General features: G+C 52.6%; 1 protein-coding gene across 3 annotated transcripts; it reads right to left on the reverse strand.

Annotated features, from left to right (window-relative positions):
• Positions 1-118: 118 nt before the first annotated feature.
• On the reverse strand, positions 119-27,312 carry PSKH1 (protein serine kinase H1). 3 transcript variants are annotated; one of them, XM_025888824.2, is made up of 3 exons: positions 27,144-27,299; positions 15,623-16,649; positions 119-2,446 (listed from the first exon to the last, which is right to left on the reverse strand). In XM_025888824.2, the coding sequence occupies exons 2-3, from the start codon at positions 16,577-16,579 to the stop codon at positions 2,129-2,131; spliced, it is 1,275 nt and encodes a 424-aa protein (XP_025744609.1). In that variant the 5' UTR covers positions 16,580-16,649; positions 27,144-27,299; the 3' UTR covers positions 119-2,128. The 3 variants fall into 3 exon arrangements, with proteins under 3 accessions (XP_025744609.1, XP_025744610.1, XP_073736208.1); XM_025888825.2 differs by lacking the exon at positions 27,144-27,299 and adding an exon at positions 26,486-27,092; XM_073880107.1 differs by lacking the exon at positions 119-2,446 and adding an exon at positions 8,142-9,133 and having other exon boundaries at positions 27,144-27,312.
• Positions 27,313-27,411: the final 99 nt, after the last annotated feature.

Consider the following 27,411-nt stretch of genomic DNA (forward strand, 5'->3'; position numbering starts at 1 on the left):
GGCATGGCAGATGTTGAGTCACATCTTCCTAGAGTAGCCATGCCCAGGCCAGGCCCCTCCATCTCTCCTCTTCCTAGGTAACCCCCTGGTCCACAGCAAGGAGCCTGGGCTCTCAGAATGGATGGGCAGTCTTCCCTGGGGAGGGCAGCCTCTTTATTGAATACAGAGGATACATTTACAACCGGAGTACACAAAATAAATAACTGCACATTCTCCAGCCACGGTCCATGGCATAAAGGCCCAGGTGGGCCTATCAAAGGCCCAATCTCCAAATGCCCTCTGTCTTACCCTTAGGACCAGGCCTACCTTGGACAAGAGAGGAAATAAATCCCCAGGGCTTCAGGCCCCCGAGGCACTTGGGGAAATGGGGGGAATTCTGAGGCCACAGGACTTGGGCTCTCTGCTGCCTTGTGCCAGGAGCACTGGGGATGGGAGGAGATGTATAAGGCACAACTGGCTTGGCCCAGAGTGGTCTCTTTGGCTTTGTTTCTCACTGGAGGTGGCACATGCAGAAAGAGGAGGGCCTGACCGAAGGCTACCCACTGGGAGCAACAGTGAGGGCCAATCCCTCCCTGCTGGCAGAGGCCCTGCAGTCTAGCTAAGGCTAAAGCTGGGCCCCAGCTCCTTCCTACCCACTGAAAGCAGCTGTGGAGGAAGGGGACTTGGGTTCCAGCCTGGTTTGGGGTGGGGAGTGCAGGGGAGGCACCATGACTGACATTGGGATGGTCTGGCTCAGGCCTCTGGGAAAGCAGCCACCCAATTCCACCCACCTCCTGCAGGGGCCCCCTCCAGCCTGAGATGCAGCAGAGCCCAAGCTGGAAGGGTAATGCTGTGAAAGGAAGCAGGGCCAGGCTGGACCAGGCAAGGCCAGCTGTGAGAAGACCAGGGCCCCAGGCACTCAGGGTTCAGAGGCAGGTCACACAGTATGGCTAAGTTCCAACCGGAGCTGCGCAGCAGCTCAGCAGAAGGGGAGGGCTGAGCAGCCTGGGTACCTTTCCTCACTACAGCAGCTCCTTCCCACTTTCTCTAGAGGATGAAGGATGAGCGCAGTGGTCAGTCCTAGGCTGCCCATACTCATGTCAGACACTAGATGGCGCCTTCATGCAGCTTCGACGAGGGTACAGCAGAGCCTGGAGGGAGGAGGCAATGGGCAGTACCAAGAGTGGAACCAGAGCTGACACTACAATCTTGATGGGGCGCTCCCTGGGAAGCCCCTGGCCCCTGCCTTGGCCCCGGTGCCCCCATTCCCCAGGTAGCAGCAGTGGGGCTCCCTTTAATCCCCCACAGTTGGGAAGGAGGCACCCAGGGAATAGAATGGGCATCCAAGTGGCGGGGGGGCGGGGGGGGGGGAGTGTATAGCGGGCTCTGCAAAGAAGGCACTGAAAGCAGTGGGCTGGTGGGCAGGAGGTCTCTCATTGGCAGAGAGAGGTTGGAGCCTGGAGCAAGCCTGCTACCAACATGGCCACATAGTCCAGAAGGGCCAAGGACCATGCCATGGCCCTACCATCAGAGGTTCTAGCCAGTCCTGGGGACAGGAGGGGTCCCTGGAGGCACCACGAAGGAAGGCAGATCTTGGGTGGGAGGTGGGAGACTGTCTGGATTTAGCCAGGGGCTGAGAGTCCAGCTAAGGCACAAGCTTTGTGCCTCCCTGGGCCTCTCACTGGGGCACAGATCAGGATGCAGTGGAATATGGGGGGCCAGAGAAGGTTCAGTGAAGAGGGTTTCAGAAGTAACTGTCCCAAAGAGTCCTGGGACCACAGGACACCCTCTGCCTGGCACTACATGCCTCTTTGGTCTTGGGGAAGAGCCAAGGGGTAAGGGAGCCTGAAGGCCATGTCCTACCCCTTCCCCAACTTCTAGCAGAGCAGTTGCCCACCAAAAAGAGCACCGGTGCCAGGCCAGGCTCCCAGTTCAGAGCGCTCACAGACCCCTAGGCTCCCTCCACTCTCACACCAGGCTCAGGCCCAGGATGAGGATGGGGGCTGCTGAAGGGACAGGGAAGGGGCGGGGGCCATTCACCTGCCACTGGCCATACAGGCTCCTCTCCAGAGAGGGCATGGGGCCCCAGGGGCCCAGCAACGCGCGGCCAAGCTGGGACCTCGGCCCGTCCGCACCGCAGCCCCACAGCTCAGCCATTGTATTGCTGCTGGTAGCGCAGGTTGAGCTCCCGCAGTTCCCGCTCCCGCACTCGGCGCGACTTGTTGGAGCGTGTAGAGCGGCTGGAACGCGTGGACTGGGCTGATTTGGTGCTCTGGCAGCGTGAGGAAGCACGTTTGAGGAGGTTCTGGGAGATGGAGCGGTGCAGATTCTTCATGGATGAAGAGGCTGCCATGCTCACCACCCATGGGTGCCTCAGGGCCTGCAGCGCAGTCATGCGGGCGCCGGGGTCCACTGTCAGCAGGCGGTCAATGAAGTCCTTGGCCAGATTGGACACACTGGGCCAGGGCTAGAGGCCAAGGACAAGCATTAGAGCGAGAGCACTCAACCCTGCTCTCCCCATCCTGACGAAGCCACCAGCACGGCATTGAGAACCGTCCAGCATTCCCACACTCTCCCCCTGGAGAAAGGCCCTGCCCGGCTCCTCCCGAGTGCAGCATTCTGGGCCTCCCCCTCCCACCCAACACTGGCCCATGCCACCAAGGAGCGGCTGTTCTGAGTAAGGAGTCCACACGGCAAATAGGAGAAGGACCTGCTCCCCTCCCCAAGCAGCAAACTGCTAAGTGCCCTGGACTCAAAGCCTGGCTCCGGAAGGTGGCCCTTATCAAGACCCCCCAGCTACCGCAGGATCACTATAACTCAGGGGGGTGTAAAGAGAATGACCCAAACTTTCCACCATATCCTGAGCCAGACTTAAGGTCCCGACCCAGGATGGCCATACCAGGCCACTTAGCAGGGAACTTCCTAGTCTTTAAAGAGAGGACCCATCCTCCGTCCGACCGACAAAGTGGAGATGGATGACGACTGCATTCCCCTCATCAGCCTCCGCCTCTTGGCCATGGGGAGAAAAGGCAATAATTCAAGGCAACTAGATTTCTCTATCTGCTGAGAGGGCAGGGGGGCTCTTGGCGTACAGGCGGGACCAGGTGACCTTCCTTCCAGTCCTCATGACCTCTTGGAACCACACGGGGTGGTTTGGGGGGGGGAGGCTGGCAGTGGTCTGCACCAGCCTCATTTTGGTACCTTCTGTCTTCAGGGAGACACTGCACCAAGCCTGCTCTGCTACACGACCCCATGGCTGCCTCATCTCAGCCACATGCCAAGTAGCTGTCTGTCCCAGGGCCTCAGTCTGGACAGCTTGTACAGACATTCACCTGGCTGAGCCCTTAGGTTCTCAGGGTTAAGGACACTTACTCAGGCTTTCTCTTAGCCCCCAGAGCTAACCAATTATTCCAGTGATTGCAAGTTGATTGTTCGTTCCCATTAGACCATGCTAAGCTGGATGAGCCCCCGTGCCTGGTGCCAGGCATACAGAGGCCCTCGAGCCCCTCTGCTGGAGGAGGGCAGACACAGTGCCGTTCTGAGTCCCTGTCTTCTGGGGGCACTGTGGCATGTGCTCGGATATTCCCAAAGGGTGGGCAGCTAGGACCTTTGCTGAGCCTGCTGCAGGAGGTTTGGCTGGGATGTCACAGGCACCATCACCCTCCTTCCTGCCAAATGAGATCTGCCTGTTCCACCTAAAGATGCCCTTCGCCTTGGGGGACCCCTGAACTCACGCTCCAGGGGGACTCAGGAGTATCTCAGAGCCCGCATTTGGGGCAGCTGCACACCCCTTCAGCAGATACATTTCACACTGACTACCGCTACCCCCAGTTCAGCTTTTTTTTTTTTTTAAGATTTTATTCATTTATTTGAGAGAGAGAGAGAGAGAGAGAGAGAGAGAGAGACCGAGCACAAGCAGGGGGAGCAGCAGCGGCAGAGAAAGAGGCAGGCTCTCCCCTGAGCAGAGAGCCTGATGTGGGGCTCGATCCCAGGACCCTGGGATCATGACCTGAGCTGAAGGCAGACGCTCAACTGACTAAGCCACCCAGATGCCCCCCCCAACCAGTTCAGCTTCCCTGACCTCCAATTCTTCCCCAATGCCCTTCCCCACTTATATACAGGGGGTGGAAAGGGCACCAAGGAGAACACTCTTCTGGAGTCCTGAAGAAGGGGTGGGGCTACTTGCGGATGCTACCCTAACCTGCTTTTTGGAAGGCAAATATCAACTTCCACTAAACTGACCTGGTAGAAAGTGTCAGACCACCCTCCCAAACAGCCACCTGACAGGGTCCTCGTCACCAATGGGCCTGCCCCCAGTGACTCCTGGGGAGATAACGGTCCTCAGGAGGAGGGCAGTCAGGGCCTCGGGACACGCAGCCAGGGAAGCCATGAATAGCTTGCTGAGAGCAGTGAGAGGGCACAGAGGGGCAGACGGCTCCATACGCAGCCTGGTCCAAGTCTCCCTGCAGGCCTGCACAGCCCGGGGCTCCGGTACTGAGGCTGACATACAGCATGACTGGACTAGACAGTTGTCACAGCGGGTTTTGGCTCAGAGTTCAAGAAAGCCTCATGGCTTGCTGCTGCCACCTGAACACGAGAGGCCAGCCCATCTAAACAACAGACACTCACTGTAGCCCCTGTCACTCACTTAAAAGAGATGGAAAGAGGCGGGCATAATGGGGCAGATGGACAGAGCAAAACCTAAAAGCTGAGCAGGCTGGGTCATGGGAATACCTGCGCTGCCCCACGAGCTCTTCTGGGTCTCCAGGAAAAAGCGAAATCACTGGGAAACACAGTGCAGCTCAGTCCGGCCTCTTGGTGGGCCAGCTCAAAGACAGATCGGGCAGCCCAGGCGAGCCAAACAGAGCTGGCACATGGGTTCTGCCCCTGCCCCTTGCTCCAGCCAAGACAGAAGAGGGGCAACTCCTCTGCAGATGACAGAATAAACAATGGAGAAGCTGGACTCACAAGCCAGGAACCTAAACATGGATGGATCAGAGGCACCCCCACTTCACATCCACACCCAGTCAAACGAAGGCCCCCTGCAGCTCCAGACTAGTCCAGTGTGGTCTTCGGTGGGCCTCTCACCAGACCTATCCTGGGAGCTTAAGCATTTCCATCTCCAGAGTGGCACAGGCTCACACCAGGCATCGACCCCTGCTGCTCACCGAGCGGCCAGCCTCTTAGTGACAAAGTGAGTCAGAATGATCTGTGCCTCCTGCTCCCCAAGACGTCTGCCTCTCCAATTACTGTGTACATGCAGCTGTGTGTAGAATGCTGACGAACTCATTTGTCTGAGGGCCAGCCCTGCGCTCTCCTCATCTTTGAAGAGCTGTGGACAGCTGGGCCAGGTGGGATCCCCAAGCCAATGTGACTTGAGCCATCCTGACCTGAGAATCAGGCCGTGCCAATGGCACCAAGCCTAACCCCCACACACTGAGGAACTAGCAGCAGGAAGGCAGGCAAGCCAAACACAGGAAAGTGGTCCTCAACCCAGCCCACTGACAGCAAGACAGGGGCTCAGAATGCTCATCAGAACGGTGGCCCCATGGGAGCCCTGCCAAGTCCTCCAACAGCACTCAGCACGGAAATACAAGGCTTTCCACACTCACCCAGGGCCATGCTTCTGGCCAAGTCCAATTTGGTACCTCCTTAGAAAGTATTCAACACCCGCAGACCAACCCAACATGCTTGAGCCTCTGGAGCCCCATGAGTATGTCTGTCAGCCTATGACTGACTGGCTGGGTAGCATTCTGGGCATGAGAAAAAGAATAATGATAAAGAGTCATGCCTTTCAGTTTCCATAGCTCTAGCTTCTGGCTCTGGGTAAAGAACAGAACTCTCACCTCAGTAAACTTGGAGCCAAGTCAGTGATACATGTGAGACTCAGGTGGCTGACAGAAGGGACAGGCTCCAGGTACCACCTGACCAGTCTCCCAGAGGCTTCTACCTGTTTCCAGGCTGACACGGAGCACAGGGCATGGAAGGGAATGTTAAATGTCTGTCTGCCTTGCCTCCAGACTCAGGTTTCCCTCTGCTGTGGGATCACAGGGCAACTTCAATGCCAGGGTGAGAGCCTACACCCTCCTTTCCATGAGCCTCTTCCGAGCTGTGTGGATGAAGGGCTGGGCCCCATCCTGAGGGGACAAGGAGAGGCTGTGGGAGGAGGGACATCACTTCCACCCTCTTCCTGGCCATCAAGCTGGCTCTCATTTTCCCTAGGCTGTAGCCCCCAGAATCCTTATTATCCCTTTGTAGTTAGGGTACTTTTTTTTTTTAACTAAGCTCTAGGCCCAGTGTGGGGCCCAACATGGGGCGTGAACTCATGACACTGAGATCAAGAGTTTTGTGTTCTACTGACTGAGCCAGCCAGGCGCCCCTAGGGTACCTACTCTGGATGTTATAACAGCAGAGAAGAAGCCGAAAGGGGGTAGGGAACTCTCCCAGAGCACTTCCTTACCAACTTCACCCTCCTCATTCCCAGTCACTCCTCAGCAGCAGAATCCAACCCTCCCTTCAAAGTGAGGCACCAAATCAGAAAGGGCTTTCCACTCTGGCTCAGAGGATGCATTTCCCTACTTCCCGGCCCCCTTTACTTGCTCTAGCTCTAATGTTACAAGGGCCTGGAAAGAATACTGCCTGAGTCTCTACCAGAAGTCTTGCCTTGAGCCCAGGCGCAAAGGGAACAAAGGATGGAGCCAGATCTCTGGCCTAGGCTGCTGAGAGAGGAGGAAGCTGCTTCTTTCCAGCAGCAAACCCAGCTCACAGGACTTGCCCTAGACTCCCTCTGGCAGGCAGGCCTGGCCACTCTCAAGTGAGGAGAGAGAAAGGCCCGGTTTTTCTTCTGGATGACATCTAGGTGACAAACTAAAGCATCAGGCTGCAAGCCCAGAGACTTGCATTCTAGGTCTATCTTCTCTGTGTAACCTTAGAGAAGACAAGCCTCCTCACTTTTATTTTACTTTTTTTTAAAGATTTTATTTATTTGACAGAGAGAGCACAAGCAGAGGGAGAGAGAGGGAGAAGCAGGCTCCCAGCTGAGCAAGGAGCCTGATGTGGGACTCGATCCCAGGACCCTGGGATCATGACCCGGGCCGAAGGCAGCCGCTTAACCGACTGAGCCTCCCAGGTGTCCCAAGCCTCCTCAGTTTTATTTTTTTTTTAAGATTTTTTTACTTATTTATTTGAGAGAATGAGATAGAGCATGAGAGAGGGCAGGGTCAGAGGGAGAAGCAGACTCCCCGCTGAGCGGGGAGCCCGATGTGGGACTCGATCCCGGGACTCCAGGATCATGACCTGAGCCGAAAGCAGTCGCTTAACCAACTGAGCCACCCAGGCGCCCGCCTCCTCACTTTTAATATGAAGGAGCCAAATACAATGGATTCTAAGCATCTTCCAGTTGCTAAAGTCCTTGATTCTAAGAAGATGGTTTCCCTAGCTTTCTTCCTCACTTGGCTGCGCACAAGGAACAAAAGCATAGCATCTAACATTTAAGTGGCCTGGACCTCTTGACCTCTATGGGTTCTTTTCTAGCCCATGAAGACTCTGGGGAAGGTTCTCTGGCAGAGAAGTTAGCCCTACCAAAGAGCTGCTAGGGGAAGGAAGGGAGGAAAGTAGACTGGGCTTTGCTTCCATGACTCAGTCTTCCCTCAGCTTTGTCTCAAGATGTATTTTCAGACCCAGCATTCCCACCCTCAAGGGCTCCTTCCTATACTTAATGTGGGCCTGAATGAGAGCAGAGCAAAGAGCATGCTTCTGGGAAATGGAGCTTGGGGTTTACTTAGGAGAGCCGAACTGTCAGTATGGTAAGAACAGCACACTCTGATGTGGCCCACGAGGCAAAGGGTTTTAGAAAATTCAGCAGAGCTGGACACCGTGTGGTAGCGGAGCCAGCAACCCTCTCCTCTGGTCAAAACACTCACCAACCTGGGCGCCTGGGTGGCTCAGTTGGTTAAGCAACTACCTCCAGCTCAGGTCATGATCCTGGAGTCTCGGGATCGAGTCCCACATCGGGCTCCCTGCTCAGCAGGGAGTCTGCTCCTCCCTCTGTGACCCTCTTCCCTCTCGTGCTCTCTATCTCTCATTCTCTCTCTCTCAAATAAATAAATAAAATCTTAAAAAAAAAAAAAAAAAAGACACTCACCATCCTGGTGCCTGGGCTTTCAGACCAGACAGAATCCATCACCCTGGCAGGGGATGGGTAGGGGCTGAGCAGCAGGAAAGAGGACCTAAGGGGAGAGAGCCTGAGGGGAGAAAAAGAAGGAAGATAATAGAGTTTTTAAAAGAGGCAGAGAAGGAAGATAAAAATAAAACAAGAAAAGGCGTGACAACTTAAAGGTTAGTAAAGCTGTGTTCTGAAACTTGGGATGAGTAATAAAATGAACTCCTGCGCCCCCACCTGTCCCTGCCCAGAGTCCACAAAGTGAAGGACAGGGACAGGAGGGAGACAGGTCACAACTCAAGAGTCAGGAAGGATGCTGTGTGCTCGCTTTGGAATCAGGGGGATGTTGGCAACGATGTCTTGGAGCGGCCCTGGGTGGTTCTGGATTTCAGAGCCTGCTGCGGAGTGGTCTCTTTTATCTCTACTCACTCCGCTGAGGCCAAGCTAGCTCTTAAAAAAAAAAAAAAAAAAAAAAACCCCCAAAACCCAAAAACTTTCTCCCATTCTAACTTCTGAGACAGTCTGGAGCTCTGGTGGCTATTATTAGCACGTCATCCCCATGGACGCCTGTGTCCCTGAGCCCTGGCTACACAGGACTGGGTGCAGGGCAGCTACTGGGTCAACATGGGATAGCAGGATGAGCGAAGAGATGAGGCAGACTTCTGCAACAAGCCAGCCAGGCCACACTGGAGCAAAGCTCAGGTCTGGGCACCACACTTGCACCGGGAGACAGACAGACAGGCCAGGCAGGCATGCTCAAGAAGGGGGACCGTGTGCAGTGGGAGAACTGCCTGAGGAAGGAGAGTCTGGAGAGGCAGGGCCGGTGGGGACTGGTCAGATCAGGTCCCCCTTAACCATCCCACCCACCTGCAAGTACGTTTCCACCTCGGTGGGGGCAGGAGGAGAGGAGGGTGGGAGGCCGTCAGCAGATTTAAGGAGGTCAGACCGTGGGAGAGATAACAGCCATGGCAGCTCCCACAGGAACTCGAGAGCCTAGAAGTGACAGGGCGTGTGAGTGGGCAGAGCTACCCAGGGGGAGACAGACAATGAGAAGAGCAGGAGAGGGAGGGGACGGTGAGCACACCAGGCACTGCTGTGAACACAACCCCACGATCCAGCCCTTTGCTGGAGAGGCCTCAGCGGGGCTGGGGGTGGGAGACAGCAGTGATGAAAGAGGCTCTGACCCTGGGTTAATGAGAAGCTGGAGGTGGTCAGGGCAAGGCTTTTTGGTAGGAACGGCTGAGTACGGCCACGTGGGGACATGGGCATCTGTTCCTGCCACCACAGGAGAGTACTGCACTCTGGGGACTGGGTAACCAGGGCAGCAGTGGCAGAGGGAAGCCTAGAAGACAGGGCTCCAGGGAGCTGAGTGGCAGAGCAGAGGTGGCACAGGGCCTCCGGCCCCCACCAGGAGGAAGCCACCCCTGCCCTCCTTCAGTGACCAGTGAGGGTTCACCGCCCATGCCCAGTGGACCAAATCATGCCACCTCCCAGGGACCAGTCAGGGATCTGGCCTGCCATCGTCTGCTCCTACAGTGAAGGACGGAGACTTCTCTGTTGAATACCTACTGGGTACTAGGAGCTTTGGTGAAGTAGGGACGGCCCTTCCAGAGGGATCCCTCCTGAACAAGTATGGGGGCATCTGCTTGTTGTCGTGGGATCCTGGCACCAAGCCAACACTATCACCCAGCACCTGACGCCCAACAGCCACCGGCAGAGACACAAGGAGGAAGGGCTTAGGGATACCTCACAAGAAAGAATTCTGAATCAATTTAGAATCAATCAGCTTTTGAGACAGACATGGGAATCCATCCACTTACTCTGGGAGCAGAAGGCAGCAAGAGAAGAGGGATGAGCCGATGGTCCGTCACAGCCCCCATCCACACTGGAGGTGGGAACATGAGGCAGTTCAAGGCACCCGGCAGAATCCAAGCACGAGCCTGGAAACATGCCGCCTGCCTCCCCTGCATTCCAGCCGCAGCCTGCACGCCATGTCCAGTCTCCAGCTCTCCCACATCCCTGGGGAAGTCCTCCCCAAGGCTCTGAGTCAAGGTCTGATCCAGACTCAGCTGGCTGCTCCCTACCAGGGCACATGAACCAGGCTGCTGGCCACCCCCTCACAGGTGCTGACCCCCTTCACCTAGAAAGCAACAGGATACGGTACATCCTCTGCACCTTCTTTTACCTTCAACATCCCAGGGCAGAATGACAAGTGTGAGGGTCACTTTAATTGGGGAAGGGAACGTCAACTCTGGCTCTGGGCACTCATCCTAAGGCAGGGCTATCAGAACTACAAGATGGTCCAATTCCCAGCCCCTGAGCACTCGTCCCTTGGTGCCAAGTCGATGGGTGGTTAGGCTGCAGCCCAGAGGCCCACCCCTGGAAAGCCACCTCCCAGCAACACGATCCCCCAGGTGGTGGCAGACTGGCCCTGCAGGTGGCCTTCCTCTCCCACCAATATTCTGTCCCTTACCTGACAACACTCACTGTCCTGAGCAAGACACCGTGAGAACCTGTGTCCAAGCCCACCCGTTCCCAGTGCAGTGGCCCACGCCTGCCCACAGCTCAGAGACTGCCCCAGGAGAGGGCAATGATTAAAGGCTGCTAAAGGCGGCGGCAGGCAGCAAAGCTGCTGATGGCACCGCTCTGCCACCATTCCCACAAGAGCATCTTCATCCGTCCTGCTTCTGGGAATACAACTCTTGACAAAAGCAGTGACACTGGGCCGACAACGTCACATTTCATGGGCAGTTAATCACAGAATCTCCAAGTCAGTGGAACTATGACAGGCCTCTAGTACAGGTCTTACAGATGATGACTCACCGTTGGTGTCACTCCTTCAGAAAAAGCTGGTCCAGCCCTCCTGGAATCTCTCATGACAAGAAGCTCCCTCACTCAAGGTGTCTTCAGACTGCTCTCCCACTCACACAGGCCTTCCTCACATCTGACCCACAAGCGTCTCCCCATCACTTCCAACACGACCCTGGCTTGGCCCTCTCCACTCCGGCACCTCTGGTCACCAGGGAAAATGAAGATTTCTCTTCTCAGAATCGTCTGTCACAGCCTTTTCCTTCCCAGCACTCCCTCCTCTTCAAAGATTCCAAAGCTGCTCCTAAGCAGGTCTGGCCAGCAGACCACTAACCACCTCTCCAGCAGGCTCGCCACTTCTTCCTGGAGCCCAGCCCCCAAAAGAGAACACTCCCAGCCAGCAGGGCCATGCCCGTCTCCCTGCCAGCCAGTCACTTCCGCGTCCTTTCCCAGGGCATCACCAACAACCACGGGTGCTTCCCTCAGGAGAAGCCAGGAGAAAGTACTGGGAACATATGCATTGATACACAAGCTGTCCTCAAGGACCTTACAGGCCTGAGAGGAGAGATGTCCACAGACAGCAGCCCAAGAAAGTGCTGAAGCAAAGACTCCAGCAACATGCTAAGGCATGTATGTCAGGGAACACAGACTGTGGGGATGGAGAGGCAAGAATTCTGACACCAAGATGGCCTAGATTCAAACCCCAAGGCCTGTCACACTCTAGCTGTGAAACCATGGACAGGTTACTTAACCTCACGAGCCTCAGTTTCCTCATCTGTAAAATGGGGGCGTTACACCCACCTGGCGGCACTGTTGTGGAGATTAAACATGTTGGATATAGAACCCTTAGCCCTGTGTCTGGTACTACACATCACCACTATTCCTAATGGAAGCCATTTTTGAATTGAACCTTTCAGAGCTGGCCAAATTTCTAAGGCTGACACTGGGAGCAGAGTGAAAAGCCTAAGCAATAGCTTAGTATGGGGAGTGAATGGAGCGAACATCTCAGGCCTATGGTGTACAGGAAATGGGGCAGGGAGCGGGGCTGGGCTATGGGCTGGAGCATCTAGAGTCAGGATTGTGGGGCTGGAGTACTAGTACTTTCCTCCACCACTGGGCCCCACCTAGGGATGTCAAGGCAGGAGCCTACACACCCTCTGGACCAGAGGGCAGTCTCTTCCCGTGAGTCCTCTCTCACTTTGCGCTTAGAAGCTGATACTTCTGCAGAGCTGTAGCACGACTCTGTCCCCATACCTCTCCCTAAACAACATGTGCACTCCACTCTCAGGAATCTCTGCTCTGCCTCAAACACCCCCAGGATGCCAGGTTCCTCCACCCCCAACTCCAACAGCGACCCCCTTCCCCCGTCAGTCTTCGTCCTGTGAGTCTTCCACAACAGGTTCTGCTGCGTTCCCCCTTCACTATCAAGACCCCAGAGGGCTCACTCCACCTTAGCTTCACCTTACACCTTACGTTTCCAATCCCCAAACAGCTTCTGGCACTACAGAGCGAACAACAAACACCAACAGCAAACACCAGGCCTGGCCCAGCCTCATCAACCTGGGCTCCATTACTACCCATCTTCTGAGGACAGTCAGCAATGTCCCTTTCTCTGAGCTTCCTCCTTCTCAAGGCCCACCTCCTGTAGAAAGCCCTCTATTCAAGTCCACAGAAACCACTGAGCCTGACAGGGAACTAAACAGACATAGGCCTCAGGAAACAAGCCCATTGGATGCGGCCTGGTATACATAAGGCACCACTATGAGCGCATCAGGGGGGCAGGAAAAGTGCCCCTAGAAAGGCACTAACTGCTATGGGACTTACTGTTAGGTGAGGAATGCACACCTCCAAACCTTCCTGAGCTCAAAGTGTGTGGTCCTTCATTTGCAGAAGAAGTCAGATCAAAACGTCCCCCTTTAACATGACATGCTCTCAGACAGGTTTTCTGGCAGGGCCTTCTCACTTGGATGGCCTTCAGAAGGGCAAATGACCATCACCCAGAAGACAGATGGGACAGATGGCTGGATTGAGGGCGGGGGCAGGGCCCAGCCCTAAGAAGGGAGACCAGCCCAGCCACCTGACCTGAGCCCCACAGCTCATGTTCCAGACTGCCCAGACCCGGGGGCTACAGGTGAGGCCTGCACTGGCAGGTGCTGCCAATAAGGGTTTGTTCTATGGCCATTTCCTACTCCTAGTCCTCTTTCCACAGGCAATCTCAAGCTTCACGGGGGATGGAGAACAAGACTTCGTGTCTCTGCATCTTCCCCAGGTGCATTTATGGGTAAGCAATGGTCAGTGGAACAGAAAGACAGATGCTTGGTCACCACCTCAGAGAGCATGATCTAATGATGAGGCCTCCTCACCCAAGAAATACCCCAGACAAATCCCACCCAAACCATAGCTCTTTGCAGATGGTGATAGAACCTGTTGTTGGAGTCAGCCACGCTCTTGGTAAGGGACAGATGCCAACAGGGCTGGCCAGCAATTTGACTCTGGAACTGGGAACTCATGCTTTCAGCTTCAGATAAATGGGGAGGGGGGCAAGGCTGGGCAGTGGCCCCCATAACACTGGGAGCCTCAGACTGTGTTTCCAGCAGAGCAGGAAGCAGAGTCTCAGGATCCAGTCTAGCGGCTACGGTAGGAGCAGGAAGCCCGAGCCTATTCCTCACCTTATTCGTTTGTCATTCTCCAAGCCACAGATAATCAATAGCCGGTTAGCAAGACCGAAAGCTCCAATTAGATAAACTGATCCACAATTGCCAGAATCAGGAACTCTTGGGCAAACCCATGGACTTTCAGAAAGAGTCCTTCCTCTGTTAGCATCTCTTGGGAAACCTCCCTCTCTACTGTAACTGAGCTCACTACTCCCTCTGCCAGCCAGGCCCCAACAGCCTGGCACCACACAGAGCTCCCAGCACACAGCAGGCCAGGCGGGGCCTTGGCACAACACTGCCTCTGGGAGGTGGAGGCTGGGTCTTCTGACCTGTGACGAAAGCTGGCCCAGAGTGTGAGGGGGGTGCCCTCTGTGACTACGCCATCATAGCCTGGGCTTCCCAGCCAGTCAGCATTTGTTTTGTTGAATCCATTTGGAGCGCAGAAGACAAGAGAAACTTTAGGGGAGAGCTAGACAAAGTCCCAGTTTCTCCTTGGCCTGTGGCCAGCACAGAGCTGGCCTAATGATGAAGGCTTCCCTCCTTCCTAATACCACTCTAACACGTGACCTGGAGATCCCCCTAAGGAATGCCAGCCCCCGTCCTCACAGGAAGTCCTTGACTGACCCCACGACCACGTCTGGAAGCTAATAAGGAGTTTGACGGAGCACAGGGCCTCAAGCACTGAGCACTGAAGACAAAGAGGCAAGAGGCTTTGGGGATGACTCCTGCAGGAAACGCTGCTCTGGGCCAGCTGGCTGGAGCCAGAGAAGGCCCAGTCCAAAATCCCTGGAAGGAAAGCTGGGTTTCAGAAGGGGACTGGTTCCTCCCCGCCATGTGGGTTGTTCAGGCAGGTCCAAGCCTGAGGGGAACACTGTGGGGCACACTCTGCAGGGGGCACTTGGGGAGGGGCCCTCGCTGCCCCAGCAGAATCCTGCTGTCCCGCAAAGCTTACTTCACCTCGCAGTTAAGCCGTCACACATTCTGTTATTCACCAGCCTCCCAAGCCCACCATTATGCTCACAGCACCTGCCGTTACCTACGGTCAGCCTCATCTCCCCGCCCATTCAGCATCCTGCCTGAGGACCAACCAGGTCTTTCTTTTTGTGCATCTTCCTTCAGCTCCCGGCAGTGCTGAAACCTAACAGATTTTTTCAGGTTTCAGGACAATCAGTGGATCCAAAGACACAAACTGGTGGCCTGCTGGTTGGATCTGGCCTGCAGGTAAGTATTTGTTGGCACAAATGGAATTCCAACATCTTAAGATCAAATTTTCTGGCTTCTCTTAAAAGAAGTGGAATGTGTGAGTGCAGAGAATCCTCTGGGCTGTGTGGCAAAACTGGGCAGAGATGAGCAGCAGCGGATCCTTCTGACGGGACACGGTCACTCTAGATTGTCCCAGTCCCTGTGGAACTGCTACTGCGGCCACCCTGGCCCATGTGCTCCAGCCCACCTCTGAGCTCACCTGCAGCTGCGGGGGCCCCATGCATGCGGACAGCTCCCCGGGTGCCAGTGCCCACATCGCCCTGCTTCTTTGCCTGAAGACTTTCTCCAGCACCGGCTGACATCAGGACAGCCTGGAAGTGCCAGGGATTTAACGCCCCTCCCCCCAAAGAAATTCTCAACTCTTACAGGAGTCAGTGGATTAAAATCCACCCACCTTCTTGTCCCTCAGTGGTACAGTTCTGAGGCATGTGCCACGTGATTATTCACAGGGTCCCCAGTGGGAGTTCCAGTGGCCCAGAGTGGCAGTTCACTCCTTCATAGGCCCTTTATTGGCTTCCTCCCTTTCTGCCTCACTTTCCTACCCTTCACCTGTGCTTACTGGACTCCTATCCCAATTACATCTGCTCCCAAGTCTCGGCACACTTTTGGGGAAACCCAAACTAAGAGACCCTATTAGTCTCACTTCATCATTTTTTACATTACCTGCCTGACCCCATGAACATGGCCCTCAGAGCACATCCCCCTGATCAAGTGCTGCCGGGGGCCTCTCACCATCCCTGGGACAGGGCACACTCACCTCCCCCGAGTAACTGTACTTGCCCCTGAGGATTTGCCGGTACAGCCTGGTGCGGTTGTCGTCCTCAAAGGGCATGGTGCCACTGAGCAGGATGTAGGCAATGACACCCAGTGCCCACATGTCAACTGAATTGGTGTAGGGCTTGCGGACCAGGACCTCAGGTGCAATGTACTCGGGTGTGCCGCAAGTGGTCTTCATCAGGCAGTCGTCACCCTTCTTGCGGGCACTGGCTAGGCCAAAGTCAGTGATGATGATCTTGGAGTCAGTGCCAGGGTGGTAGTAGAGCAGATTCTCAGGCTTGAGGTCTCGGTGTGTGATGCCCAGTGCGTGCAGATATCGGACACCGTCCAGCACCATCTGCAGCACCCGCGTGGCATCACGTTCAGTGAAAGAACCCTTGGCGATGATGCGGTCAAAGAGCTCTCCACCGGTGGCCAGCTCCATCACCATGTACACACGCTCCTGTGTCTCAAACACCTCCACCAGCTGGATGATGTTGGCGTGACGCACCCGGCGCAGCACACGCAGCTCTGACTCACATACCTCCCGCCCTTCCCGGTACTTGGTCTCAATCATCTTGATGGCATAGGGCTGTCGGGTTGCCCGGTGCTCCACACGGACCACTCGGCTGAAGCTGCCTCGGCCAATGAGGGCTTTGATGTCGTACTTGGCCGTCACACGTGGGTCAAACTTAGCCCTGTACTTAGCCACCCTGGCCCTGCGTGGCGGTTCTGAGGGAGGTTCTGGGTGGCTGCTAAGGGGGGCACCAGGGCAGGGGTTTGCACCCTGACTGGCTGCTGGGAACGCGGCTTTGAGAGCACCAACACTGTCCACCTCTGTGATGAAGTGCTTGTATACATCCTTCTTAGTGCCGCTGAAGGGCTCCACCTTCTTGACGAGATCCAGCTGGACGTCCTTTGGCGGCTCCGGAAGGACCTTGCTTGTCCCACAGCCCATCACGGACACGGGGGCATCCTCTCTAGCAAGGCTGGCAGGACCTGCTCTGCAGGCAGTGCCCCGTCTACACCTACGCACACAGAAGAAAGGGCAAGTCAGCACGGCCACGGACACCTCTGAAAGGATACCAGCCATCCTCCTCAATGCCCCCCCCGGCACCTTGCCCCACAATAAATGTAGCCTGAAGACCTGACTCTAAGATGGTTCCATAGAGGGGAGGATGGCGTCGGCCCCTGAGTGCTCGATGAAGGGTCCAGATGAAAGGCTGGGTCTGAGCTCCCTGGTCTTTTTTTGTTTTTGTAAGACTTTATTCATTTATTTGTCAGAGAGAGAGAGAGAGAGCAAGTACACAAGCAGCGGGAGTGGGAGAGGGAGAAGCAGGCTTCCCGCCGAGCAGGGAGCCCGATGCGGGGCTCGATCCCAGGACCCTGGGAACATGACCTGAGCCAAAGGCAGACATCACCCAGGCATCCCTGAGCTCCATGGTCTTGACTTACATCTCCCTGGATCTGCTTCTCATGCTGCTTTCCAACCCCAAGTGAGGGGCAGGAACATGCACCAGGCTCAGCTGTCACTGCCCCCACCTTCCTCCCTACTCTGCCTGGGTCCCTTATCCTAGTAGAAGTTCAATGTTTTTTTAAATGTTAAAATCATTCCTCTTATTACTCTGACTCATCTCTTCTGACACGGGGGTGTAGAATGTTGGAGGCCTGCTCACCAACACTATCACCCACCAGAAAGCCTCTTCTCCAAGGTGCCCCTCATGGATATCTTTCCTGGCCCTCCAGGCCTCCCACGCCTGCTGCCAACACTACCATCCCCGCCCTGCTCTCTGCCCTGACCTCACTCTTTCCTGGACAGTTCCCGTTACTTTGCTAATGCACCATCTTCATCTGGCAGTTTATTTTTATTTTATTTTATTTATTTATTTGACAGAGAGAGACAGCTAAAGCAGGAACCCAAGCAGGGGTAGGGGAGAGGGAGAAGCGGGCCTCCTGCCAAGCAGGGAGCCCAATGTGAAGCTCGATCCCAGGACCCTGGGATCATAACCTGAGCCGAAGGCAGATGCTTAATGACTGAGCCACCCAGGCACCCCTCATCTGGCAGTTTAACACCCTGTTCCAGGGCCTTCTACTTCCCAGTTCACCACACGGATGGCCTAAATGCCACACAATCCCAGATCAGGCTGCAATCAACCCCAGTAAATTTAGGACTACAAACCTTAGCACACTGCTACCAGATAGCCACCAAACTAGCCTGGGCGTCGTTCAAGAGACAAAGGGGACCTTGAGCTCCGAAAGGACACTAACAGTTTCATCTTGATGTGACTCAGCCTGTGCATCAGGTACTCTGCTTCCTTGGGATAAGGATCCAAGAGCTTCTCCATTTGCTTCCCAGAGATGTTCCAACCATTAAAACCCTATAGCTGCTGCGGCCTTCATAAGGTGAAGTGCCGAAGTACTGCTTTCCAGAAGTCACTTCTACCCTGGCTGTCCTTCTCTAAGTCTTTCTGAGAGGCCCACTGGTGAAAGGAGAGAGCTGAGAATTTTCTATTGATTATGACATACAGAATTAGGGGTAAAATTATCAATTCAGATCAAACATTTATTAAACATTGTAAAGGGAAAAAAACAGTTTTCCTTCCTAAGGAGATAAAGTTCTTCCATACTGTGTATTTCTTCACTGTATGTCTCTCCTTTACCTTCACAGAGAACATTTCATTTTTTTTTAAGATTTTATTTTTTTAAAGTAATCTCTATACCCAACGCAGGGCTCAAACTCACAACCCCAAGATCAAGAGTCACACGCTCCACAGACTGAAGCCAGCCAGGCGCCCCGAGAACACTTCACTTCTGACACCTCTGGTCACATGTGTGGTGAGTCCTCACATCAAGCAATTCTGTAATGCCAGCCAATGTCCTACAATTTAACTCAGTTCTGACACTGCCTACCCAAGGATCTCGTCAGATACCACAGGTGAAGGGCTCAGTCCCCTAAGACTGCTCCCTCGCTCATGCACACTTCAGCACAGGTCACAAGCCTGGGTTATCATCTGTGCTTCTGACCAACTGGCCACAGATCGGGGTCCCAAAAGCCCCCTCCTTGAGTTCAATTAATTTGCCAGAGAGACTCCCAGAACTCAGGGAAACACTTATATTTACCAGTTTATTAAAAGATATAGGTGAACATCCAGATGGAAGAGACGCACAGGGAGGGCCAGGCATATGGGAAGGGGCGTGGAGCTCCCATGCCCTCTCTGGGTGCCCCACTCTCCCAGCACTTTCATGTGTTCACCAACCCAGATGCTCCCCGAACACCCTACTATTGGGATTTTATGGAGACTTCATCACACAGGCATGATCGATCATTAACTCCATTTTCGACCCTAATCCCTCCTCAACAGAATAGGAGTCAGGGCTGAAAATTCCAAGCTTCTAATCACGGCTTGAGTCTTTCTGGTGACCAGTTCCCATCTAGAAGTCACCTTATTAGAACAAAAGACACTCTTATCACCCAAGAAATTACAAGGGTTTCAGGAGTCTGTATCAGGAACTGGGGTCAAAGGCCAAATATCAGAACAAGAGATGCTCCTGGTGTTCTTAGCACTTAGGACATTACAAGGGTTTCAGGAACCCTGTGCCAGGAACTGGGGGCAGAGATCCATATATATTTTAGTTTATCTCACAAAATATCTACTAGGTGCTAGGGATAGGGGAATGAATAAGACATGGTCCAATGTAAATTATACTTTAACACACACACAGACACATAAATAAAACACGGTCACCAAAGTCACAGTGTAAATTAAGAAAAAAAGCAAAAAAACAGATCATTTCAATATAGCATGGTGTTAGGCTTAAGAAACAACAGATACATGTAAAATGACACAGGCGTTAGGGAAAGCTTCCTGGAGGTGACCCCCACACTGAATTTAAAGTAAGAATGAGTCAGGTGAGGAAAGGTGGGAATGGTGTTTCAGGCAGAGAGCAAAACACACTCAAATATTCAGAGGCCCACGGTGATACCCTAGGCCTGGGAACATCCCAGGCAGTCTGGTGGTATGAAGACAGGACTGGGGGCAGGGTCGGTTGAAGTTCTGGAAGCAGCAGGAACCGGGTTGTAGAGAACAGCACAAGTTAGGGTGAGGAATGAGGACCTTCCAGGGAGGTGACTGGAGCTACCAAAGGGTTGACAAAGAGGCAATCAATCTGTACTTAGAAAGAAGTGTGAGGCAGAACTGGAGGAAGGTCAAAGTAGGTTAAAAGGGCCGGTGAGCAGGGTGGTGGCCCAGACAGCAGGGTGGAATGGAGAGATGTCAGCAGGAAAACAGACAAGGACTGAAAGCAAGACATAAAGAGTGAAAGGAAGGAGAGAGGGCGGCACTCTAGTCCCTTGCTTGGGCTCCTGGGCAGAAGGGTCAGCCGTGTAGCAGGAGGGACAGATTCGGGAAGCAAAGTGGAAAGAGATCAGTTTTGGGTGTGTTACAGCGCACGTGCAACATCCAGATGACATTAAAATTGAATCTGACATTTGAAAAGAGTCAGTAACAGAGATTCCATGGCTGACCAAGGGTGGTGCTTGGGGCCAAGGGGGCAACATCTAAAACCCACACCCCAGCCACTGGAGAAGCCAGCAAATGATCCCATCAAAGGCAGCAGAGGGAGACCCAGGCAGGTTTTGCGGTGGCAACTTGGGAGGTCACAGAGAACCCATAGAGTCCACCAGATTCCAGCGAGTCGAGGGCCTGATTCTAAGGTAGTGATACTGACCAACGTGGCTAACTCTTTCAAGGAACAAGCTCATCACTGAAACATACCCGAGACCTTGAATAGATAAAAAGGAGGAATCCGGAGACCACAGATTAAGGGCTCAGATTTTAATGAGTATGTCAATATGACTCTCAGCAGAATAAGGTATCTTTCCTCACATGAGGAGGAATGATTCCTCCACCAACACAAGGCTCTTCCATATTTGCTGCAGTTCTCACCCAAATGCCCAGCTGATCCCACACAGTAGCTTAGGAAATTGTGTTTAAACAAAGGCATTTAGAAACAAGGTTCCTTTCCACAGAGGCTACAGATTAGAACTGTGAACTAGAGGGGCACCTGGGTGGCTCAGATGGTTAAGCGTCTGCCTTCGGCTCAGGTCATGATCCCAGGGTCCTGGGATCGAGTCCCACATCCGGCTCCCTGCTAGGCAGGGAGCCTGCTTCTCCCTCTGCCTCTCTCTCTCTCTCTCTGACTCTCATGAATAAATAAATAAAACATTTAAAAACATATTAAAATAAAAAAAATTAACCTTATTAAAAAAAAGAACTGTGAACTGGATTCTGCAGACTCATCTCTTCTTTTGGGGAAAAACAAGACTCTCAATCCTGTATAGGGCTGCAGCTCAGGAAAATGACAGTTCCTGGGCCAGGATGCCTGAGGCAGAACGCAGGCTCCTGATCTCCAAGCCCACTGGTGAGCAACGTCTACCACCATCCAGAGAGAAGACAAACGGCACAGGTGACCCAGCACAGCCACTCAGATGTCTTCTCCCTGGTGAGGCGGCATCACCTAGGATCCAAAAAATAAATAATTGTTTCTAGGCATGTGCACTGGGTCTTTTTGTTTAAATGTGCACACCCAGCTTGGTCCTGATGAGAAAAACTAAGGTTTACAAAAGAAAAGGTCTGACTTCTCACTTTAAACAAACAAAGCCTGCACAGGGATCTCAAATCAGCAGTAAGAGAGCCAAGGATCATCCCTCTCTGACCTTCCTACCTCCTCCCTGGGACACAGTTTCTCCCACATTTGTTCCAATTAGAAACTCTTCCGGGATAAGCTGATGCTGGTACTCCATCTTCCCAACTTCAGAGGAAGAGTGGAGGAGAGAGGCTGCTAGCTCTGGGAAGGGGCAGCAGCTGACAGCCCCCAGGTTGCTCCAGCCCCACAGCTGCTCCACACGTCAATCACATCTGTTAAATCCCTGTTGCTCAGAGGTCAGGTGAAAAGGCAGACACGGGAACAGGGAAGGAGTCTGACAAAACTTCTGGGAACAAGAACATTTTCCTGCCCCCCACCCCACTCTCCTCTGTATGCCCCTAGCACAGTGACCAGGGTGTGAGAAAAGACTCAGGAGGTCACACTATGCCAGCTATCACAAGGCACCATTCCCTTTCACGACACCCATCCTAACACATCTTGCAGAAAGAACAGAAGAGGGGCGCCTGGGTGGCTCAGTCGGTTAAGCGGCTGCCTTCGGCTCAGGTCATGATCCCAGGGTTCTGGGATCGAGTCCCACATCGGGCTTCTTGCTCAGCAGAGAGCCTGCTTCTCCCTCTCCCTCTGCCTGCCTGCCGCTCCCCCGCTTGTGCTCTCTCTATCTCCCTCTCTCTGTGTCAAGTAAACAAATAAAATCTTAAAAAAAAAAGAAAGAAAGAACTGAAGAACTCTCTGGAGTTGGGCTCCACACCCTCAACTCCCAGCCTGATCCCAAGCACTCCTCGAGGAGTGCAGGCATGTTAGACAGAGCATGGTAGTGGGCATGAGCATCAGCACTGCTGTCCTCACTGCAGAATGACAGGCCAAGAAAAGTAGAAACTTGTCTACAGCCACCTTAGACAGTGACGGCCAAGCATGGACCCAAATCTCCCAGTCCTCCATTCTGAGCTCCTTCCATCACAAGGAAGACTCCAGAAATGCCTGGGGCTCAGCAGAGCTCTGCCTCATCGGATCAAGGCCTCTATCCTTCCTCCTAACACTCAGCTGATGAATCAACAAACCTTTACTGAGGGCCTTTTCTGAAGGGACTGTTATTATGAAACCTCCATTCCAAGTGCAGTCGGGGTCACGCTGCTCACTGCTGTACTCTAGATTGCCTTAGAACACGAGAGTTCTCAGCCCCTTGAAGAAAGGGGCCACTTCTCAGGTTTCTAGGACTCTCTGGCACCCAGCAAAGTGCCGAGTTCAGAGTGGGCATTCATGTTTGTTAACAATGAATGAAAGGTGTTCTGGCTCTTGGATTTCTATTTGCTGCAAGGCAACAGTCTCAGAACCTCAAAATGTTCAAGTGGCAAGAAGAGCCCAGACTGGTAACTAAACCAGAACCGTGCTCTTTCGGTGCCTGTGTAAATGTCCTCGGTAACAAAGGAAGCTAGAGCTCTCAGGTCTGTTTGTCGTACAGATTGTTATTTGAACTCCAAGGCAAGTTAGTCCACAAGCTTCCAGACTTGACCACATGGAAGAAAGAGGGCAGGGGCTTAGGATGGGTTCTGAAACAATTTTCTGGCCACATAAATCAAGTCTGTGGCTGTGTCCCAGGCAGAGGCCCATAGGCACCCCGCCCTCTCCAGTAACATCCCCTAAGACTGTTCTCCACAGAAAAGCTTCGCAACCTTTCACCTACAAAGATCTCTATAACATGCTCCCGTTTTGAAAGACTATCAAAATGAAGTAGGCAGTAATCTCCAGTAATCCCAGAAATAAGTAACTGCTAAATAACACTTCTAACCATCATGAGGCAAGGAGAAACACCAGGCAAAAGAGTTTGTCTCTTTAGGGGCGCCTGGGTGGCTCAGTCGGTTAAGCGTCTGCCTTCGGCTCAGGTCATGATCTCAGGGTCCTGGGATCAAGCCCCACATCAGGCTCCCTGCTCCGTGGGAAGCCTGCTTCTCCCTCTCCCACTCCTCCTGCTTGTGTTCCCTCTCTCGCTGTGTCTCTCTCTGTCAAATAAATAAGTAAATCTTAAAAAAAAAAAAGAAAAAAAAAAGAGTTTGTCTCTTTAGATGAAAACTCCCGAACAAGGATCTCAGCAACCTTAGGGGGAGCTATGTGAGTCTGCTTTCTGAAGCAAGGAAACGGACACTGCATCTAGCAATTCCATTTTCAGAAACAATTCTATAAAACCATTTCCACAAATATGCAAAGATATATTTGCACAAGCAAGTTCATGGCAATGTTCTTTATAATAATGAAAAAAAATGGAATTACCCAAATATCCATCAGTAAGGGAATAATTACATAAATTAAGATCCATTCATATAATGGAACACTCTGAAGCTGTTGAAATGAATGAGGTAAATCCATATATACTGACAAAGAAAGAAAGATACCGGTCAATTTTATTGAATGGCTTCGTGCCAGAACCCATATCCATGATGTAATAAGTAGTTTAAAATAGTATCTGAAGCATATGTCCAATGAGAGGTTTAAAAAAAGATACAGACATATATGTGGGAAAAATATCCTGGAAAGGGAAAAGACAAACTGACAGTGACTGCCTCTAGGGTGTGTAAATGTGATGGGAAAGGTAGAAGGAAGGAAGGAAGGAAGGAAGGAAGGAAGGAAGGAAGGAAGGAAGGAAGGAAGGAAGACTTTCACTTTTCACTATACATATTCCTGTGCTGCTATTTTTTTAAATCATCACCACATATTAATTTTTAAAGTTAACAAAAATATATATTGCAGAAACATAGAGACTATCATACAAATTTTTTAAAGTGCCAAAACACATACCAAATTATTAGTGTTTGTGTCTGAAGACACTGTGCATCATTCACTCCTATAATGTTTTAGCTTTTAATATTATTTTGTAATAAAAATTGTTATGACTTCTTCTTGGAATACAGTAACTCAGGACACGACTTCTCAAGGACCCCAGCTAGGTACCAAGCTTTACATGGTAATAATTGGTGGGCAGAGAATCTGGCCTTAGGGCTGAGAGGAGCAGAAAAGTTCAAAAGTTTGCTGTGGCCTCATTTTATCATGACCCCAGCTCCATCTAAGACATCCCACCCACTGGCCAGCCCATCTTCAGAAATACAGACTCTGGCAATGTATCTGGGGTTCTCCTTCCAAAATCCCAAGGTTCAACCCACAAATATTTACTGAGCTCCTGCTCTGGGCCAGGAACTCAGCCAGGGGCTGTGACAGACAAAAAGAAGGCTGCCATAATCTCTGCTCTCAAGGAACTTATACACATATGGTTCCACACCAAGAGTCTCTCTTACGATGCCCTGTGAGGCCACTTCAAGACTGGCAGTCTGGAAGGGGACCCTCTGAGATAATTTTCTCCCACAAAATGAAAACACTACATTTTTCTACTTTAGCATCATATCAGACACCACGGCAACAGAAGGCTGACCCAAGAATTAGCTCAGTGATGACCTAGCCAACACAAATCCACTTAATAGTCACTGAGTAAGATTCTTGGAAGGAAAAGGAGTTCAAATAAATAATTCTCTCTCTAGTTCTCAAAAAGCAGAATTGCTTCCGTTCCTCCAGGGCTGTACTTCTCAGATTTTTCTCTCTGCACCCTGGGGTTGAGGGGGACAGCTGTTCTGGGCTATCTGGAAGCTTAAGGCTTCAGTACTTTGGCACACCTATAGCTCATTCATATCACACAGTCGGGAAGCTCTGAAGAGGATAAAATTGCCCATAACACACCCTAACACTTATAAGGTAAGACAGAAGGCCAAACCAAAGTCTCACTCATTTAACTATGAACTGTGACTGACAAAGATCCCCAGTATCTAGTTCAGATTCCATGGACAGTAGGATCTGCAGGGGTATTCCATTCCAGGTGAGGTGCAACTCTAGCTCAGGGTCAGAGGCAAACAGGTTTCCTGAGAGCTGCACTTTAGCTCATTTATACAACTTAACAAGCAAAGGAACTGCAACTAGAAGGGGACAAAGTGCTTATGCAGCAAACCCACCCTCTAGGGAATCAGCATTCCAAATCTCTTCTAGAGGAATGACTAAGTGCAACTGCCCTGAGGAGAAGCACAGTTTTGTCAGAGCTTTCCTTGATATGCAGAAATTACCTCAAGCAAGTCATATAAGGCAGCTTCCTACATGAGGCTCAGTCTGGAGAGCAAACAGGCTTCCTGAGATCTCCTTTTGACAATGGACACACTCTGGGAAAAACAGTCATTAGTACTAACAGTGGCTTCCATTTCCCGAGTTCCAAATGTGTTAAGCATCTTGTGTGCACTCTCACTCCTCTGTGCAACCACACACAGTAGGCATGATGATTATTGCTATTTTGGAATGAGCAAAATCGGGCTCAAAGGACCTCAAGACCTCACAAACAAGAACTGAATCCAAGTCTTTCTGACTCCAAAGCCCATACTACTAACCTGCAAATCACAGTGCCTTCCCAAGTATGGGCAATGAGACTACATGGCACAGTTAGCCCTTCCCACTGGACAAAGAAGACACAACAGATTCCTAGTGCCATGACAAAGATGTTCAACCAGGGAGCAGAGTAAAGTCACCTGAGGTGTTTTTTTCAAAACAGATTCCTACTAGATTCCAGATCTGCTGAATCCAAATATCAGAGAGTGAGATTCTTGAATTTGTATCTTGAAAAACTACCCCAAGAGATTTGAGACCACCAAAGTTGACAAGGCTGCACCACCTACCACATGAATATATGTGCATGTGCAAACAGGAGATACCCATTTGCTGTCCTCATGTCAGATCCTGGCCCCTGATAGGGACTCAATAATACAGTGAATCTGTTCCTAGTCTTAAACCAGCAACCTATCCCAGTCCATTCAGCTCCTACTTTAGCCAGGCACAGAGCCAGACACTCAGATGCAGACAGGAGACCCAGACCCACCATCGAGTGACACAACATGATATACTCAACAGTAGTCATATGAATAAAAGTACAGAGGAGCCAATGGTTACATGTGAAGCAAGGTAGGCTTTTCCCTTGGAAAAGGAAATGAAATCTAAGGTGGATTTTAAAGCACAGATGTAAATTTTCCATTCTGGTGATTGAGGGTGGGGCTAAAGAAGAGTATTACAAAATGCGTATCTAAAGTACAAGGGTATTAAAACACCGAGCACAGCGAGCTCACGTGCCCTAACAGAGGGCAGAAGTGCCCAGGTGTTGACTTCCGGATTAGGCCTCTACCAGATTATGAAGAGCGCTGAACGCCTTGCTATGAAGCTTGGACTTCATCCTGTAGGCACCAGGGATCCAGTTTCAGGCAGTGAAGGACTTATTCAAATTTTCAGGTGGGAATTATCACTTAGCAGCTTCGTGGCGGGGGAGTGAGCGTGGGGAGCTGGGCTTCCTCCTATAAGCTGAAGGATGATGGCTTGCGGAGCAAGCAACGCAGCTACGCTCAAGCCTGCTTTTTTTCCCAGCCCGAACACGAAAGCGACCAGCTGCCCCGACAACTGCTATAGCGTTCAGTCGCAAAGGAGGGGTGTGAAGCAGGTGCCGGACACGAGAAGGCAGTCAGGATAACCTGCTTAGTTCACCCTGACCGACGCCGGCTGGTGAACAGCAGGCAGGGAAGCTGACCATGTCCACCAGGCCCACGCGGCCCCAGAGACTGGCTACCCAGCACAGCAGGTTTTGAGGCCCATCCAGCCTCGAACACCAGGGATCCCTAGCAGCCATCTCCGGGCCTGCTCCCCAGTCCCGTAGGCCCCGGCACACCCGGCTCCGGCCGAGGACTCCAGACTGGGCAGGAATAGGCCCAGGGCGCCAGGAAGCGACCGTGGCCGCAGGGCGTCAGCCCCTCCCGCCCGTCGGGCCGTCGCCCTGGGCCGGGCCGCCTCACCTCACGCGGACGGCGGGGTCTTCGGCGTCTCGGCGGCTGTGCCGACCCTCTCCGGACCGCGGACAGGGTCGCCGCCGCCGCCACCGCCACCGCCACCGCCGCCGCCGCCGCCATCCTCAGGCGTCAGCGTGGTGACGTCATCACAGCGCGCACTTTATGCCAAAACAAACCCAGGCCGCCCTTGAGGCAAGTAGCTGGGAGGACCTCCGGAGAGACTGGCTACGCGTTTAATCGCGGCTCCGAGCGTGGCCTGCCAATCAACGCCTTC

Source organism: Callorhinus ursinus, unplaced genomic scaffold, assembly GCF_003265705.2.
Source record: "Callorhinus ursinus isolate GAN/ISIS: 27379988/994484 unplaced genomic scaffold, GSC_fseal_2.0 scaffold37, whole genome shotgun sequence".
In the NCBI taxonomy this organism is placed as follows: Eukaryota; Metazoa; Chordata; class Mammalia; order Carnivora; family Otariidae; genus Callorhinus; species Callorhinus ursinus.